At 30.7% G+C, this 16,398-nt stretch overlaps 2 protein-coding genes across 2 annotated transcripts; one reads left to right on the top strand and one right to left on the bottom strand.

The window, feature by feature from the left end:
- Positions 1-282: 282 nt before the first annotated feature.
- LOC114397977 lies at positions 283-1,004 on the bottom strand. The gene has a single exon (XM_028360071.1). The coding sequence runs from the start codon at positions 887-889 to the stop codon at positions 458-460; it is 432 nt and encodes a 143-aa protein (XP_028215872.1). The 5' UTR covers positions 890-1,004; the 3' UTR covers positions 283-457.
- Positions 1,005-11,345: 10,341 nt separating this feature from the next.
- LOC114400738 (elongation factor Tu, mitochondrial-like) lies at positions 11,346-15,660 on the top strand. The gene is made up of 12 exons (XM_028363356.1): positions 11,346-11,662; positions 11,773-11,848; positions 11,945-12,037; positions 12,135-12,209; positions 12,649-12,753; positions 12,864-12,954; positions 13,087-13,292; positions 14,041-14,124; positions 14,354-14,419; positions 14,503-14,565; positions 14,719-14,959; positions 15,115-15,660. Exons 1-12 carry the CDS (start codon positions 11,475-11,477, stop codon positions 15,183-15,185), a joined length of 1,359 nt encoding a protein of 452 aa, XP_028219157.1. The 5' UTR covers positions 11,346-11,474; the 3' UTR covers positions 15,186-15,660.
- Positions 15,661-16,398: the final 738 nt, after the last annotated feature.

A 16,398-nucleotide genomic window follows, 5' to 3' on the forward strand; every position in this document is an offset into this window, starting at 1 on the left:
TGAACAAAATGAAATCTCAAGGAAAAATATAATGCATAGTCTTGAGTCTTGAAGGGGACATGTATATATATCAGTTTAAGGAGTGTCTTGTTGTTTTGATTTTTTAATTCTTTTATCTTATTTTTTTTCTTTTAATAAAAATAAAATTCAATTTTAAATTTATATGTCAAATCTTAAAAACTGTGTACTGTTTAATTTACACACCTTCCGTAGAATACAAATACCAATTTCTGTGAATTTCAATTGAATTAAGAAATATAAATGATAATATAAGAGGAAATATAAATCAATGTTAAAACCTCAATATTGTAAATAGATATCATACAAATATTAATCACCCAATCCAAATTATTTCCCCAAAATTACATAGTATGCTTCAAATTGAAAAATAAAAGTGTACAATCAACAATAAATATTGGACGCACGCACCACACGTAAAGTCACCACCATTAACACTTTAGCCTCTCTTGAAGGTACCATTCTTTCTCATGCTTGATGTAGCTCTCAACTTGTTCTTAGCACTCTGAATAAAATTTGAAAACTGGTCATTTTGGTTATCCCTTGCATTAGCCTCCTCATCTGGTAGTGATGCAGATGCAACGTTGCTATGCTCCCTACCGATGTGGGACACGGTTCTAATTTTATACTTGGCATGTCGAATGAAACTGTTGAAAGTTTCATCGTTATCAAGTGGGGTGTTATCTGAGTACACCCCAGAACCATGTTGTCCCTTCAAAGTGCCTCTAATCTCTGCCGTGGACTTGCCTATGTATTCATCTCTGAATTTAGCAACGGGCATACGCATCCTATGGTCATAGCCATGTTCAGTTGAAGCAACCCTTGTTACCTGGCCATGAACCTTTGAATTTGATGAGCTTGTATTCCCCATGAATATGATGCAGGTTTAGTTTGGTAAGTGTTTGATGCAGGGTGCGTATGTGGTTCTCAAACTTGGTTAAGCTCAGAAGATTTATGAGTTGAGTGCAGCTTGCAAGAAGTGCATAAGCTCGTTTTATAGTGTGTTATCTAGGGTGTAAATGGAAAGATGGAAACATTAGGAAACTAGAAAAAGAAATAAATAGAGAAACACATTTTGAATTGTGATCTTTGTGGGAACCAATTGTATTTGCAGAAGCTATCCAGTTAAGATTCCCAACACCAGTTAGGAAGTGCTTTATCTAATTTTCCACGGAATAAAATGGTGTTAAGCTCGAAAGTAAACAAAGTACTAATATTAATTTATCATCGAATCATGGCTTGTAACATTGTATGTGTTGTAGCCAAATTTGACGGCTTAATACTTAAGAGAAAGAGAAAGAATAAAGAAAAATGCATACTCACACATATATGTATAGCATACATTTATAGATGCTTAATTATTATATTTATATCTTTTTGTTTTTCTTTATTTTCTCTCTTTCTCTTTAGGTGTATTTTTGTTTTGGAATGTCATGGGTGATTTTTTTTTTTAAGGAAATGATGATATATAAACATTCGTATATATTATATATTAATTTATCAATAATTATTGTTTCTTTTTATATATATTCATATCACCTATCCTATTTATATCTGTATTTTTTTTCTTTCTCTTTAGGTATCATTTAGTGTTAGGTGTCAATGAATTATTTTTCTAAGGAAAAAAACATAGGAACATGAGAGTTTTTGTAAAGATTAGTTAGATAATATTAAAATTTTTTATCAACAAATATTATTTATTAATTTTTTAATAATGAAAAGATATGAACATATGACTTATTCTTCTCTTTTTATTTTTTATTATAATTTTTAAGATAATATTAAATTCTAAAAGAAATTGTTAGAAATAAACAGAGTTACAACTTCCAAGAATTAATATTCACATCATGCAAGAGTTCCACGTAGGATGCGTATGGGATGTTAATATCCATGTCTTTCTTTCTTCTTCTTTTTTATGAAATATTCATATGATCACATGTATTTATATCTTTCTAGTGGAAATTAAACAACTCGCGATTATTGAACTAAAGGTTACAATGAGAGAGCCAGGATTAAGTATCCCGTGCCATACAAAACAAGAAAAAAGAATCTGCTTTGTAACATATTGCTAGAATTTTTATTTTGCCCGTATATAGCAATGAAAAATACCAACCTGAATCCTAATTTTTAATTGTGTTTAATGGTCATGTAAAAATAATGTAAAATAATTTTATAAAATTAATAAATAAAAAGGTATTATTGAAATAATTTTTAGGAGAAGTGTTATAAAAGCTAAAAAGCATATTATACATTGATAATATGATAATTTATACTCAATGTCAAATGATTTTACTCTATCTCTAAATATACTATTTTCTATATTTTGTACTTATATAATATGATTGTATTTGTGTTACATTTACGTTGAACGTAGAAGTTTGAATTTGCTTCAATCACGTTTGCAGCTTTGGAATGTGAGATAATATTGCTTGGGAAAGTGTTTGAGAATGAGATAATATTCCCAAACACACTTATTTTTCTCAAGTGATTGTTGATGGTTTCTCATATCCACCATCCTTAATCTAATAATCTAAGATATTTATAGGATGTATTGGATTAAGATTTTGAAAAAAAAATTTTAAGGTATTTAATGAAGATATTTAAATGACATAAATAAATTTTGTATTTAATAAAGATTATTATAATTTTTATGAAATATAACAAAATTTAATGCTATTTAATTAAGATTTTTTATAATTTAAAAAATCCTTTGATATTCAAAAGTATAAAAAATTTAATAGATTCTTTTTTAGTATGAATTTTGATGAATTTCATATAACTTTTCAAAAGAAAATATACATTAAACAATCTCATAAAAAACCTTAAGACTTTTTCTGAATTTTTTTATGTCATTACTCATAATTCATTCTTTTTTTTTAAGATAATATAAATATTCATGTAAAATACTTCATAACCTTTAATACCTTGATAATCTTTAATAATCACATTATCATTGTCATGTACATCCTAATTCTCATCTTTCTTGCTTCTCTATAACAAATTTTCAGTGTTAAAATACAAATACAATAGTTTGCTATGTATTATGGGCACATAGACATTTTGACTCATGGGGATTATATCTTTTTGTATGTGCGGTTATTTATGACTTTCTTTGAGACTTACTTAACTTTTTATCATTAGTACAAATATAATTTTTCTAATGGGGATTTGCTTCAATTCTAGAAAGAACCACAAACTTAGATGCATTTTTTGCCATGCAACATATTGGGGGATTTGGTTAATGAGGAACATCATTTTTAATAATGGTAGGTCAAACTATTTGGAACTCATCTCATCTATTAAAACTTATTTATGGAAGTGGTTGTTGTATAAAATAAGACTCAACTAGGATCATGTCTTTCCTTATGACTTATGCGGATGCTATTTTTTGTTTTGTAACTACTATTATATTTTGATTTGCCTTTAAAAAACAATCATTTGTTTTTTTTACAATAATGAAAACCTAATTTATTAGCTTCAACGGTAAATTGAATAAGATTTACTATGTTTAAAAGTTGAATCAAATAGGATAAAAAAAAAAGTCACATGACTCATTTATTTTTCATTGAAAAATTAAAGATATTGAAGGTTCTTTGGATTTTTAAATTGTAGATTTTCAATTATTTTTTTATAGGCTCTTATAATTTTAAATTTTTTTTAAAAATTTATGGAGTCTTTTAAAATTTTATAAATCCATACGATCCTTATAAATCTTATAAATTTGTATTTTATAAATCTATTAAGATCTAAATTACAAAATTTAAATCATAAAAATCATTTAAAAAAATTTTAAAAATCGTTACATTCTTACAAAATATTTTAAAATTAAAAAAAAGTATACTAAAAAAATCTTTTAAAATTCTAATCTAATATACTTCTTAATTAATCAAAATTCTAGCTATTTTTTGTGTAAAGATTCCTGTTGAGTTTTACTTGCACATTTTTAAGACTTAAAAGTGGTTACGTTTACAAAATGATCACATTTTAAATATGAATATATGACAAGCAAATTATAAATACATTATGGGTTTAAAATCTAGGATTCTCTTTTAGAATTAACTCTAGCGCCCATATGATTTTACGAATATAAATATGTGTTGGCCAACGCATCTTAAACAAAAGAATTCCAATATCTCATTTAAAAAATAGAAAAAAAGAATTCCAATATCTCATTTAAAAAATAGAAAAAAAGAATTCCAATATGTCATGTCTCTTCAAAAGCCAAAAGACTCCCCGTCTTACCATGTTTTAGAACGAAAAGTCTTTTTTGTCCTTTTCCTTTCTTGATATTTTCCATTTAGCACACAAGGTTTATTCGATAGAAAAAAAATCAGAATAGTTAAGTTTTTTTTTTTTAATAAATAGATTCTTATTATATATGAACTTATATTATAAGTGGTTAAAATTAGTATATTATTCGCGTTTGGATATACATATTGATAATAGCTTACCCAATCTTAAAATGTTTGGATGTATAGCTACATAAACACTTATGAAATACTATCTCATTTTATAAATTAAAAAATATGATTAAAAAGTAAGTAAATAATTAATGTACTAGCATTACATATATCACAAAAATAGTAAAATTGAAAATGCATCACAATTTTTTTTAAAAAGTGTGATGCTAAAAAACACCGTACACTTATCAATAATTTTTAAAATTAAAATATTAAATAAGAAAAACATGATTAAAATATAATTTAAGATGTTAAAATTTTATATATATTGCTAGAATCAGCTTTGTAACATATTGCTAGAATTTTATTTTTGTCAGTAAAAGTGTAGTGCGGAAATACCAACCCGAGTCCTAATTCTTAATTTGTATATTTATAAGAATGAGTATCATAAAAAAATGTGGAAAGTCTCTGAAAATTCTGAATATTTTGTCTCCAGTGACTGTTGATGATTTCTCGCATCCACCATCCTCAATTCAATAATCTAAGTAAATTTGATAATTCTAGTTAATTTTGTTTCAATATAAGGTTGCCGGTTGAGTTTTACTTGCACACGACTTTAAAAGTCTATCTAATGAACACATTTAAAATATAAATATATGACAAGCAAATTAGAAATACATGTTATGGGTTTAAAAGCAACGATTCTGATCTAGAATTAACTGTAGCGCTCATATGATTTTACAAATTTACATTTGGGTTGCTCAACGCATCCTAAAATTTCAACATCTCATGTCCCTTCAAAAAATATGAGGGAGAAAAATAAGTGCAAGTCATTCCATAGAGCTCTAAAGAAACAAAACAGTCTTAATTTCCTACTCACGCCAAGAGATTCCCCATCTTGCCAACTATATATATACACATATACTCTTCTACGGCTAATTTTTCTTTTTTGGATACATATGAAACTTTAATAAAGACAGCAAAGGAATAGAAAGCAAATATGTTTTCCTGAGGGAGCTAGCTAAAGTATATATCTTCTACCGCTAATAATATATATTTATCATCTTTAATACTATAATAAAAACAACTTTTGAAATAATGGATGTTGATACTCCTATATACAACTTTCAATTAGAGGTTAAATATATTTTTTAACTTAAAAAATAATTTTAAAATAAGTATTTTTTATATAAATACTTTTTTAAGAAACATATCAAGTTTATTCATTAAAGTAAACAAAACATTATTTTTTTAAACATAAACAATTTAGACAAATATATTAAAAAATATAAAATTACTTATTTTATTAAAATAAATATTTGTTTTAATAAATATATTTAAACAAACTAATTTTAAGTTACGACAGTTCAATAAAGACCTATGATCCAGCTTATATTAAGCTCGGATCAAGTCAATTTTTTCTAAAAAATATGGTAAGCTTAAGATTTTATAAAAATTTATTTGATTTAAAATGTCAAACTTTAGGTGATTAAAAATATTTTAAATCTAATGGGAGACATATTTAAATAAATATAAATAATATTTTTTTGTCAGTATGACTGTTATATTAATTTTTTTATAATGTTTTATAATCATATTTTTTTTTATCTTTTTAAAATATTAAGTATGTTCACTTACACAAAAAGTCAAACCTAATTATAAGCTTATTGGGACATAAATTTATGTTTTGTTTAGATGTGTTTTTGCAAAATAAGATTTTAAATAAGTTATAATGAAGGTCAAGTTAGACGTTAAGAATAAGCTTATCATATTAACATATTAAACTTAATGTTTAATTCTAAAAAAAACTTAACTCTTATAAAATTTAGTAAGCCCATTTCCATCTTTGTTTCATGTTTTTTAGTAGTTATGAATTATTTTTATAGATTATAATTTATTTTACATAAACCTTTTTTTTCCTTTGGAGTATTAGCCTATGTAGAGAAAAGCTCAACCTATATAATTTTTTTAATATGAAATAGACATTTAAATAACTTAGGTCAAGTTAAACTTTCCAACCATGATTAAAAATATATAAAGCTTATAATAAGTAGTAGGTGAGACTTAAACCTTAAATTTTCATGTCTATTTAAGCAAAGTCTTGTTTAGGAAGCCTACTCTCACCCTTACACACAAACCCCAAATTAATCACATGAAGGCAATTCAAACGCATAACCTTGAAGTTAACACTATATTTTGCCGGAAGAAATTAAGGTATACACATTTTTCTGAAGAACATGTATACCCTTAAAATAATACGTGATTTCAACTGACAACCCAACGTATGTTACGGACATGAAAAGCTCTTGAGTGAGAATGTAACGAAGTGCTTTCATGAATTGTATATATAGTTTTACAGAAAAAAAAAACTTCAAGGATTGAATTATAATCTTGGACAGCGACAGTTAACAAAAAGTACAAAATGCTTTAGGAAAAACACCAATTTACAATTGATTGCGGTATAACATGAAACCTTTGTAATAATAAAAATTTACTAATTGAGATGCCGGCCAAAAGCATCAATAGCAGTAACACGCACATGAATCATGCTCAATGAAATCGACTAATGACGAGGTACGTAGTGCAGAAATAATTATAATCATAGGATCATCATTGAAAATGTTGGATTGAGCTAGGTAAGATTCAAGATTCCCTATGTGCTCAATGCCTAATGATGGAATCTCCTACCTGCTTTATCTGTCTCCCGCAAAAAAGACAATAGGTGGGTTAAATGTGAAGAAGAGCAAGCTGCACAGAATTATTCCCCACAGCCGACCACGACATTATTATAAACTTTTTAGATTAGACCCCAATAAGAACTAAGAAACTAAGTTTTGAATTGTAATGTGCTTATGTTAAACTAAATAGATGACTAACTACTCTAAGGGGCTTTGCACTTCTCAACTTAGGTAATAGTAAACAAAGTGAAATCATTTAAGGAAAAATATAAGATCGAGTCTTGAAGGACATGTTTTAAGGACTGCCTCGTTTTGTTTTGATTTTTTAAGTTTTTGTCTGTTATTTTTTCTTTTAATATAAAAATTCAGTTTTTAAAAATATTGAAAAGAGTACAGATTAATTTACAAACCTTCCATTGAATACAAACACCAATTTCTGTGAATTCCAATAGAATAAACAAATAGGGTGATAAAAGCGGATATATAAATCAATGTTTAAACCTCAATGTGCAAATATGGAATCAACCAGTCCAAATTATTCTTTTCAACCAAACATTTTCACATATATTTTGTTTCAAATAGAAAAATAAAGGAGTATTCAGTATATGTTTGCATGCCTAGTATGGACTCATTTTCATGCACTATAGTCTATATACTCGATCGATAACAAATAATGGACACACCACACGTCAAGTCCCCATCATCAATAGCCGTTATTGAAGGAACCATTCTTTCTCATGCTTGATGTTGTTCTCAACTTCTTCTTAGTACTCTGAATAAAATTTGAAAACTGGTCGTTTTGGTTATCCATGGCATTGGCCTCGTACACTGGTGGCGTTGCAGGTGCAACGTTGCTCTGCTCGCGATCGATGTGGGACACGGTTCTAATTTTACACTTGGCACGTCGAATGAAACTGTTGAAAGTTTCATCGCTATCAAGTGCGGCATTACCTTGTTGATATGAGTACATCCCAGTACCCTTCAATTTTCCTGGGGTCTCTCCCTTGGATTTTCCTATGTATTCATCTCTGAATTTAGTAACAGGCATCCCCATAATTGGATCATAGTCAAAGTCATAGCCAGGTTCAGATGAAGCAACCCTTGTTACCTGGCCATGAACCTTTGACTTTGATGATGAGTTTCTATTCCCCATGGATATATGTGATGCAGGCTAGGTTGATTTGGTTTTGGCAAGTGTTTGAATCTGGCTACTATGTGGTTTTCAAATTTGGTTAAGCTCAGAAGCTTATGAGATGAGTGCAGTTTGCAAGAAGTGAGTAAGCTTGTTTTATAGTGTGTCATCCGGGGTGTAAATGGAAAGATGGAAAGATTAGGGAACTAGAAAAAGAAAGAAAGAAATAGAAACACGTTTTGAATTAACAGTGATCTTGGTGGGAACCAATATTGTATTTGCAGAAGCTATCCAGTTAAGGTCCCTATAGTAGCAATTAGGAAGAGCTTTTGCTAATTTTTCACGGAATATAATGGTGTTTGGTGTTAAACTCAAAAGTAAATAAGTACCCCTTTCATTCTAAACTAAGGTTTTAATATAAATATTAATGAATGTAATTAATTTATTAATTTTTTTTATAAAAAAAAGTAATTTTCTAATATATTCTTTATCTCTATATATATTAATGGTTCATTTACTGTTTTTATACATTATTTAATTATTATAACATCATGCGTCGTAACATTGTATATATACGTCTTGTCGCCAAATTTGGCAGCTTAGTCTTAAAGAAAGAAACATAGGGACACGAGAGTTTTCTAAGGAGCGGCTAGATGGTATCAGATTCCAAAAGGACTTGTTCAGAATTGGCGAAATAAACAAACAAGGTTCAGTGTTGCAGCTTGCACGAAGATTAGGTTAAATATTCATGTCTTTATAGTGCAAATTAAACAACTCACAGTTTTATATTGAACTTGAAATTTCAATCAGAGAACCAGAATGTAGGTGTGTCTCCTGTATCATACCAAAAAACTAAAAGTATCCGCGTTGTAAGATATTTCTAAAATTTTTATTTTTGCTCGTAGATCGTAATGCGAAAATACCAACCCGAATCCTAATTCTTAATTTGTATATTCAAAAGGATGGAGAGTCCCTGAAAGTTCTATATTTATTTGTCTTAAGTGATTGTTAATGATTTCTCATATCCACTAATATATCCTTAATCAAAATTCTAGTTAATTTTGTTTCAATTAAATATAACGTTACCGTTGAATTTTACTTGATTGAAAAGCAAGGTAGAGTTTGCTGTAGCTCTAATATGATTTTACAAATCTAAAACTGGTGTTGGCCAACGCATCTAAAGAAAAAAGAATTTCAAGAAATGTCATGACCCGTTGAAAAAAAAGACGGAGGGAGGAAAAATCAACCAAAAAAATAGCAGGGAGAGGAAAATAAGTCCAAGTCCTTCCATAGAGCTCTAATTTTCTACGCACACCAAAAGATTCTCCTCTCACCAACTATACTCTTCCACGGTTCCACCGCTGATTAATGCTATTAGCACCATCTTTAAGGAAATGTTTTGTTTTGAAGAGAGAAAATGAGAAAAGAGAAGAATAGATGAGAAGAGAAAAAGGTAAGAAATAGAGTAAAAAGATAAGTGATTTGATTGAAGAATAATAAAAAAGAATAGAAAAGAAATATTTAAATTAAATAGGTATAAAAAGATAATTAATATTGAATGAAAATACAATTTTGTTATTTGTTAAAACTTTTTGCACATTGTAACTCATAAAAAAGTGTCGGAAGGGCAACACTTTTAATGAGCAGTGCCAATTTCTTCTTCAATCCGCACAACTGAGAGAAGATAAAAAAAATATGCGGATCCCAAGGTTTTTTTAAAAAATTCTGCACAATTCTTTGCAACCAATTCACCTCGTTGTGCAAATTTCCCCACCCTTTTGTGCTAATCCTTCCTCTTCTCACATATTTGACCGCTACCAATCGAAGGCTTTAGAAAGGAAACAAATATTTATGTACCAACCTCGAGATTTCTAAAAGCAGTTATTTTGAGTCAAATTCAAAACATTTGACTAGACCAACGTTATAATTTCTCATGTTATGTTTTGGGTCAAAAGGAATGTTATGAGAGAGAATTTTGACTGCACCTCGAACCATTAATACATGGGAGCATTGGTTTCCTGGAATCATATTGGATTCTTAAGAATATAAAGGAGGAAATGTTTATTGTGATGTTTGTTAGGAGATTAACAAAAAAATATTCTCAGATATCTTTTATTTCCACAAAAATTACATCTTCATTCATGTCTACATTGTAACACCCTAGAGATGTCACTTTTTACTTCTTTATATTACCAAATTATAAAAACTTAGTATATATGAAAATATTTGAATTAACTATGCATAAACTAAAAGGAAAAGATACATTACATACGTGCATCCAAAACAAAATGTCTTGGCACTTACGTGTCTTACAAAACATACGCAATGAACATGAAACATAAACTAACTCTTATACATTGAAGGTACAAACGACAAAATCTTTCTTCCTTGCAAGCAACTTCGTGCTTCAAACTATTTGGTGAGTACATTCTTATGCTCAACCTGTTAAAACATGAAACCAAAAGGGATGAAATATAATATTTCAGTGAATGCTCTATATACTCTATAGCCTAACACTCTATTCTAGAGATTTTCTTTACTCTCATGGTTTCCTTTTTTATCTTCTTGATACTTACACTCACAACTATTATCCCATCACATCAACATTATTCACTCGTTGGATCATACCTTAAGTTTTAGATAGACTCTTAGAATTGAGCTCTTACACCAATTCTAAGACCACCAATTCACTAATGCGCACCTAAACATCATTCTTACTTTTTAACCTCTCACTAAGGCATGACTTTTCCATCACATTGGATGAGAATGCTTAACCTTTTCCTTTATATAACTTGCCTAAGTAGAACTTATATAACCTTTCTATGAGGTACAACATCTTGTATAACCTTTAAGGATTTTTGTTTTTGTGTTCGTTTTGGTTTTATTTGTTGCCAAATTATGTTTAAAACAAAAATAATTGCATTAACATACAAGACTATTATTTTTTAATTTATTTTATTTTTATTAGTTTGATTTATTCATGAGTTGGAACATTTCTACCGGCAAATGAAATAATGGATGATGATGTTTTGTTTTTGGACATTTTGTGTCGTGATCCGAAATAAACTGAGGGTTGCAAGAATTGGGCCGCACGAACATGGCGGGTCGGTGTCGGGTGCCCATTCTAAAACCCCTACTCTGCACTCACCCTTTGTCTTCCCGAACATAGCTAAAACCCTTGCTCGCAGTCTCTGCATTCCATTCCATAGTTAGGGCTTTTCATTCTTCAGTCTTCTCTTCGCTTCAATGGCTACTCTCGTTCTCAGGAATTGCTCTTCCACTTCTCGGCGCCTCTTCCCTTTAACCTCTCAAATCCACTCTTCCTTCTCTCGTTCCCCTCTCTCCCCTCTCGTTTTCACCAACGACTCCGCATCTTCTTCTTCTTCTTCCACTCCCAACCCCTGGTGGAGATCCATGGCCACTTTCACCAGAACGTAACTCTCCCTTTCTCTTTTTCTCCACCACCACAAAAATAATAATGATAATTACATGTTTTTACTTGTTTTGTTCCTATTCTTATTGTTTGATGTTGTTTTTCTGGCAGGAAACCTCACGTTAATGTCGGAACTATTGGACACGTGGATCATGGGAAGACCACGCTTACCGCGGCAATCACCAAGGTTTTATTAAAACTCTTCTTCGTTTTTCAGTGTTTGTTCAAATGTGTTTTGAGGCAAAGAGGTTTTGGTGTTTATTGCTCAATTGGCTTTGATCAGGTGCTTGCTGATGAAGGGAAGGCTAAGGCTGTGGCATTCGATGAAATCGATAAGGCTCCTGAAGAGAAGAAGAGAGGAATCACGATTGCAACGGTTCGGACTTGTTCTTTCGGACACACCCTTTTGGTCTTGGAATCGATTATGTTCTTTTCTGTTGACGTGTATGCTTGCTTAACGCTTCAATTTTCAGGCACATGTGGAGTATGAGACTGCAAAACGACATTATGCTCATGTGGACTGCCCCGGACACGCGGATTATGTTAAAGTAAGCTTTCTAATTTGGTCTAATCTCTCCAAGAATGACGGTGTTGATTGGAGTTATTAATTACCTAACAGCAGCTGGCTGGCTAAGTTGTCAAAGAGAAGGTTGAGTTACTACATGTTGGTGGAATGAAATTTAAGCAATTTAGCAATGCATACTACTTGTTGATTGTGGAATTTAACATATGGGGGGGGGGGGGGTGTTTGTGTAGCTTGATCTTCTATTCTATACAAGATGGAAAATTTAAGGTAGGAATTTGGAAGTAGGTTAGTTTCTAATGAAAACATTTTATAAAAGATAGATCATGTGTGATATTGCAATAGTTTGTATGCCATCTATAAAATACCTACCTTGTGCTGTTGGTTCATCTAATGGTTTTCTTTACTGTAAATCACAGAATAATTATTAGTCTCCGTATGTTTAATAATTGTCTGTTTTGCAGAATATGATTACCGGAGCTGCCCAGATGGATGGTGGTATACTTGTTGTATCTGCACCTGATGGACCGATGCCTCAAACCAAGGAGCACATTCTTCTTGCTCGCCAAGTAGGTATTTTACTGAAGTGGTTTGTAAACAATCTAAGCACACATTAGGTCTACAGTTTCCTCCTTGCTTCTAGATTAATGCACACATTATCTTTAAATTTATTATGCAGGTTGGTGTGCCATCTCTGGTGTGTTTTCTGAATAAAGTTGATGCAGTTGATGATCCAGAGTTGTTAGAGCTTGTAGAAATGGAGCTCCGTGGTAGGGTGTTTCTATAAGGCTTCACCTTCCCTCTCTAGTCCCTGCTCGGAAAATGAATACACCCTCATAAGTTTCTGTAGTCCTTCTGTTTTAAACCTAAACGTGTATTAATGTTAATTATGTGTTTGGCAGAGCTTCTGAGCTTCTACAAGTTCCCTGGAGATGAAATCCCTATCATTAGAGGTTCAGCATTGTCTGCTTTACAGGGTACAAATGATGAGATTGGAAGACAGGCCATCCTAAAATTAATGGATGCTGTTGATGAATACATTCCTGACCCTGTTCGCCAACTTGATAAGCCTTTTCTAATGCCCATTGAAGATGTATTTTCAATTCAGGTAAAAGGACTTGGACTTCATTTGTTTTTTTTTTTTTGGAAGAAAGCCAATTCATTAAAGTTAAGTTGAGCTCAGTTATAATATTCTTACAATATGCTAATATTATATTTTTTTATCATGTAACCTTTCTCTGTGTTCCTTTATAAGCACTCTTTAGGTAATGACACACTGTTTACGAAATACAATTAATATCCTTTTTTATGTAAAAATTGTTTTTAATTTCCTAATATGCTCCTTCAGTTCACTCATCAACTATAGCAATTAATGGTGTGTTGAAATATCACAAGCATGTGGGATTATAAACACTTGAGGATATGTGGAATAGTGCTCATATTGGGTCTTCATTTAACTGAGGACTTTTTAACAATTTAGTATTTGCTCTTCTAAATCTAATTAGGTTAAGATATGGATAGAATTTTTAAAAAAATAGTAATTAATGCTGTCTAGGACCTTTTAAAAATTAAAAAAGAAAGGCGGTAGGTAGTATTTGTTACTGCCTTACTATTTACAGTGACATGATACAGTGGTGTAATTTCAATCAAATATGATGTTTTAAATTACAGTGTTGCCTAATATTTAAGTTATTTTTTTTCTTGTAATAGAATATCAGAATTTCTATTTTTCAATGCAGTTAGTTTTCTCAAAATTTGCATTTGTTTCCTCATATATATGGGATGGAAAGAAACATAAGGGAAATGGTTTCCAGAAAGTCATTTCAGCTGCTTTATATTTTTAATTTATGATGCAGGGACGAGGAACAGTAGCCACTGGACGTGTTGAACAAGGGATCATTAAAGTTGGTGATGAAGTGGAGGTGTTGGGTCTAATGCAGGTATGTTCATCAAGTCATTTCCTGTATCTAGCTGACCTCTTATTCTCATCATTCCTTTGGATTAAACTACCAATTGCTGATTTCTTTTGCTGCTATATTTTTTGGTTGCCACTAATGATGACTGATGATTTGTGGTTTGTTCTTGATGAGCATTAGTTCATTTCTCTATCAGAGGTTTTGGTGAATTCCTTTGAGATGGTGATTCCTAAAACTGAATTTTCCTTGATAGGGTGGTCCTCTGAAAACAACAGTAACTGGAGTTGAGATGTTCAAGAAGATTTTGGATCAAGGACAAGTAAGTGACTGTTATCTTCATTTATAAGGGCTATTTGCATGGAGCATATGTTAAACTAATATGGATTGGATACATTCTGTTAGGCTGGTGATAACGTTGGTCTTCTTCTCCGTGGTCTGAAGCGTGAAGATATTCAACGTGGTCAGGTAAGCAGCAGAGATCAAGCCTGTCCTTTTTGTTAGACATCAAGAGATAACTGTATTATTATCTGTATTTTTGTTCAGTAAAATTTGTAGACTTTTGAATTCTAATTACTGAATTTGAGTAACCACGTTCTTATGCTGCCTTCTATTAAAAAGGTGATTGCCAAACCTGGTTCTGTAAAAACGTCCAAGAAATTTGAGGCAGAGATATATGTACTCACAAAGGATGAGGGTGGACGACACACTGCCTTCTTCTCTAACTACAAACCTCAGTTTTACTTGAGGACTGCTGATGTCACTGGAAAAGTAGAGTTGCCCGAAAATGTTAAAATGGTTATGCCTGGAGACAATGTTACTGCCGTGTTTGAATTGATTTCTGCAGTTCCACTTGAAGCAGGTCAGTATGACTTCATTCAGTGAAAAAATGTCATTTGGCTGTATTATTCAACCTGCCTTACATAGATACATTTATCCATATGCTGAATATTATTTGTACACTTCCTGCTGGAAGGCTGAAAACTTTGCTTTGATACTTTCCTATTTATTTTACAGGACAAAGATTTGCCTTGAGAGAAGGTGGTAGAACAGTTGGTGCCGGTGTGGTGTCAAAAGTACTGAGCTAGTGCGTTCGCTGTGATTCAAGTTTTAGTCTACACATTTGCAAACGGGGGTGGAAACCCTGAGACCTGACTTTTATCTTGAGAAATACAAACATGTGCCAAGCAATTAATATTTTATCGGTTGTGTTGGATGAAATTGAGTAAATTTTAGAGAAGTTAATCATCACTGTTCATTTTTGTAGTGCATAATTTATCAACATGCACAGGATCGCCGCCGACTGTTTCGCCCGACTGTTTCTGCTTTATGAAAATAATTTGTGTATCATCTGTGTTAACAGTCCGAGCCATTCATTGATATTGGGTTTTACAATTTTTTTTTGTTTTAAATAATGCTCTTTTTATTTGAAGCTCTATTGTTGATTGCATCTATGTATTTCATGTATAAACAAATTCTTACGATATATTGTGTCTGAGTACCACTTATAGGAAACTCGTCATATTTTGTAAGTTAATGCACAAGACCTCAGGTTGTACTGCATTGCCCGGCATGAAAATTTACTGAATGCTAGTACATGTTTATATATCGTCTATACTGTTGGTTAAATGAATTGGCTGAGGGAATGAGGTTGTGAATGTAACTAATTTAATCTTAATTTTAATCATTTAAGTACATGTTTACAAAAAAATTCTCATTAGAACCGCCTTCGTTTAACTTAAGAATGACTGACTATCCACGATGGAAAATAGTGTTAAATCTCCGTAAAATGAAATGCATTCACCCCTTATTTTATTTAAACTACATAATTTAACTGTGCAGTTTAAATACTAACTCAAAGAAAAATGGTTTGTTTCCCAACATTTATGTAAATCCATTCATACATGCAAAATAGTACAGACAATGGGTATAATACACAGTTTGCCCAAGTATTTTAAGTTTTGTCTAGGAGTAAAATTAGGTTAGATTGTTTGTGAGGAGTCTACAATTAAGTTCATTTAAGGTTTGACTTAACGCATTTAAGACCAAATATAGCTTAAACTATTCAGTAAAAAAAAGAAGTCATTATTTAAAAAAACCAAGTTGTGGGTTTTACATGATCAAAAGTTATTTAAATCTTTAAATTTTTTGTTTTTATCTTCTTTTTTTTCTTTATTTTATAAAAAAAAATAAACTCAAAATAATATATAAAGATTTATTTTTGTAAACAACTTGATCTCAGTTAACAACAAAAATGGACTTATTTATTTATTTATTCCTATTTTTATTTTTGTAATTTTT

Source organism: Glycine soja, chromosome 19, assembly GCF_004193775.1.
Source record: "Glycine soja cultivar W05 chromosome 19, ASM419377v2, whole genome shotgun sequence".
NCBI classification, from domain to species: domain Eukaryota; kingdom Viridiplantae; phylum Streptophyta; class Magnoliopsida; order Fabales; family Fabaceae; genus Glycine; species Glycine soja.

Bases quoted from the DNA above. Each gene is read 5' to 3' on its own strand.
- LOC114397977 (XM_028360071.1), bottom strand. From the start codon at position 889: ATGGGGAATACAAGCTCATCAAATTCAAAGGTTCATGGCCAGGTAACA.
- LOC114400738 (XM_028363356.1), top strand. From the start codon at position 11,475: ATGGCTACTCTCGTTCTCAGGAATTGCTCTTCCACTTCTCGGCGCCTC. The intron at 14,420-14,502 runs GTAAGTGACTGT...ACATTCTGTTAG, and splicing joins AGATTTTGGATCAAGGACAA to GCTGGTGATAACGTTGGTCT. The intron at 14,566-14,718 runs GTAAGCAGCAGA...TCTATTAAAAAG, and splicing joins AAGATATTCAACGTGGTCAG to GTGATTGCCAAACCTGGTTC.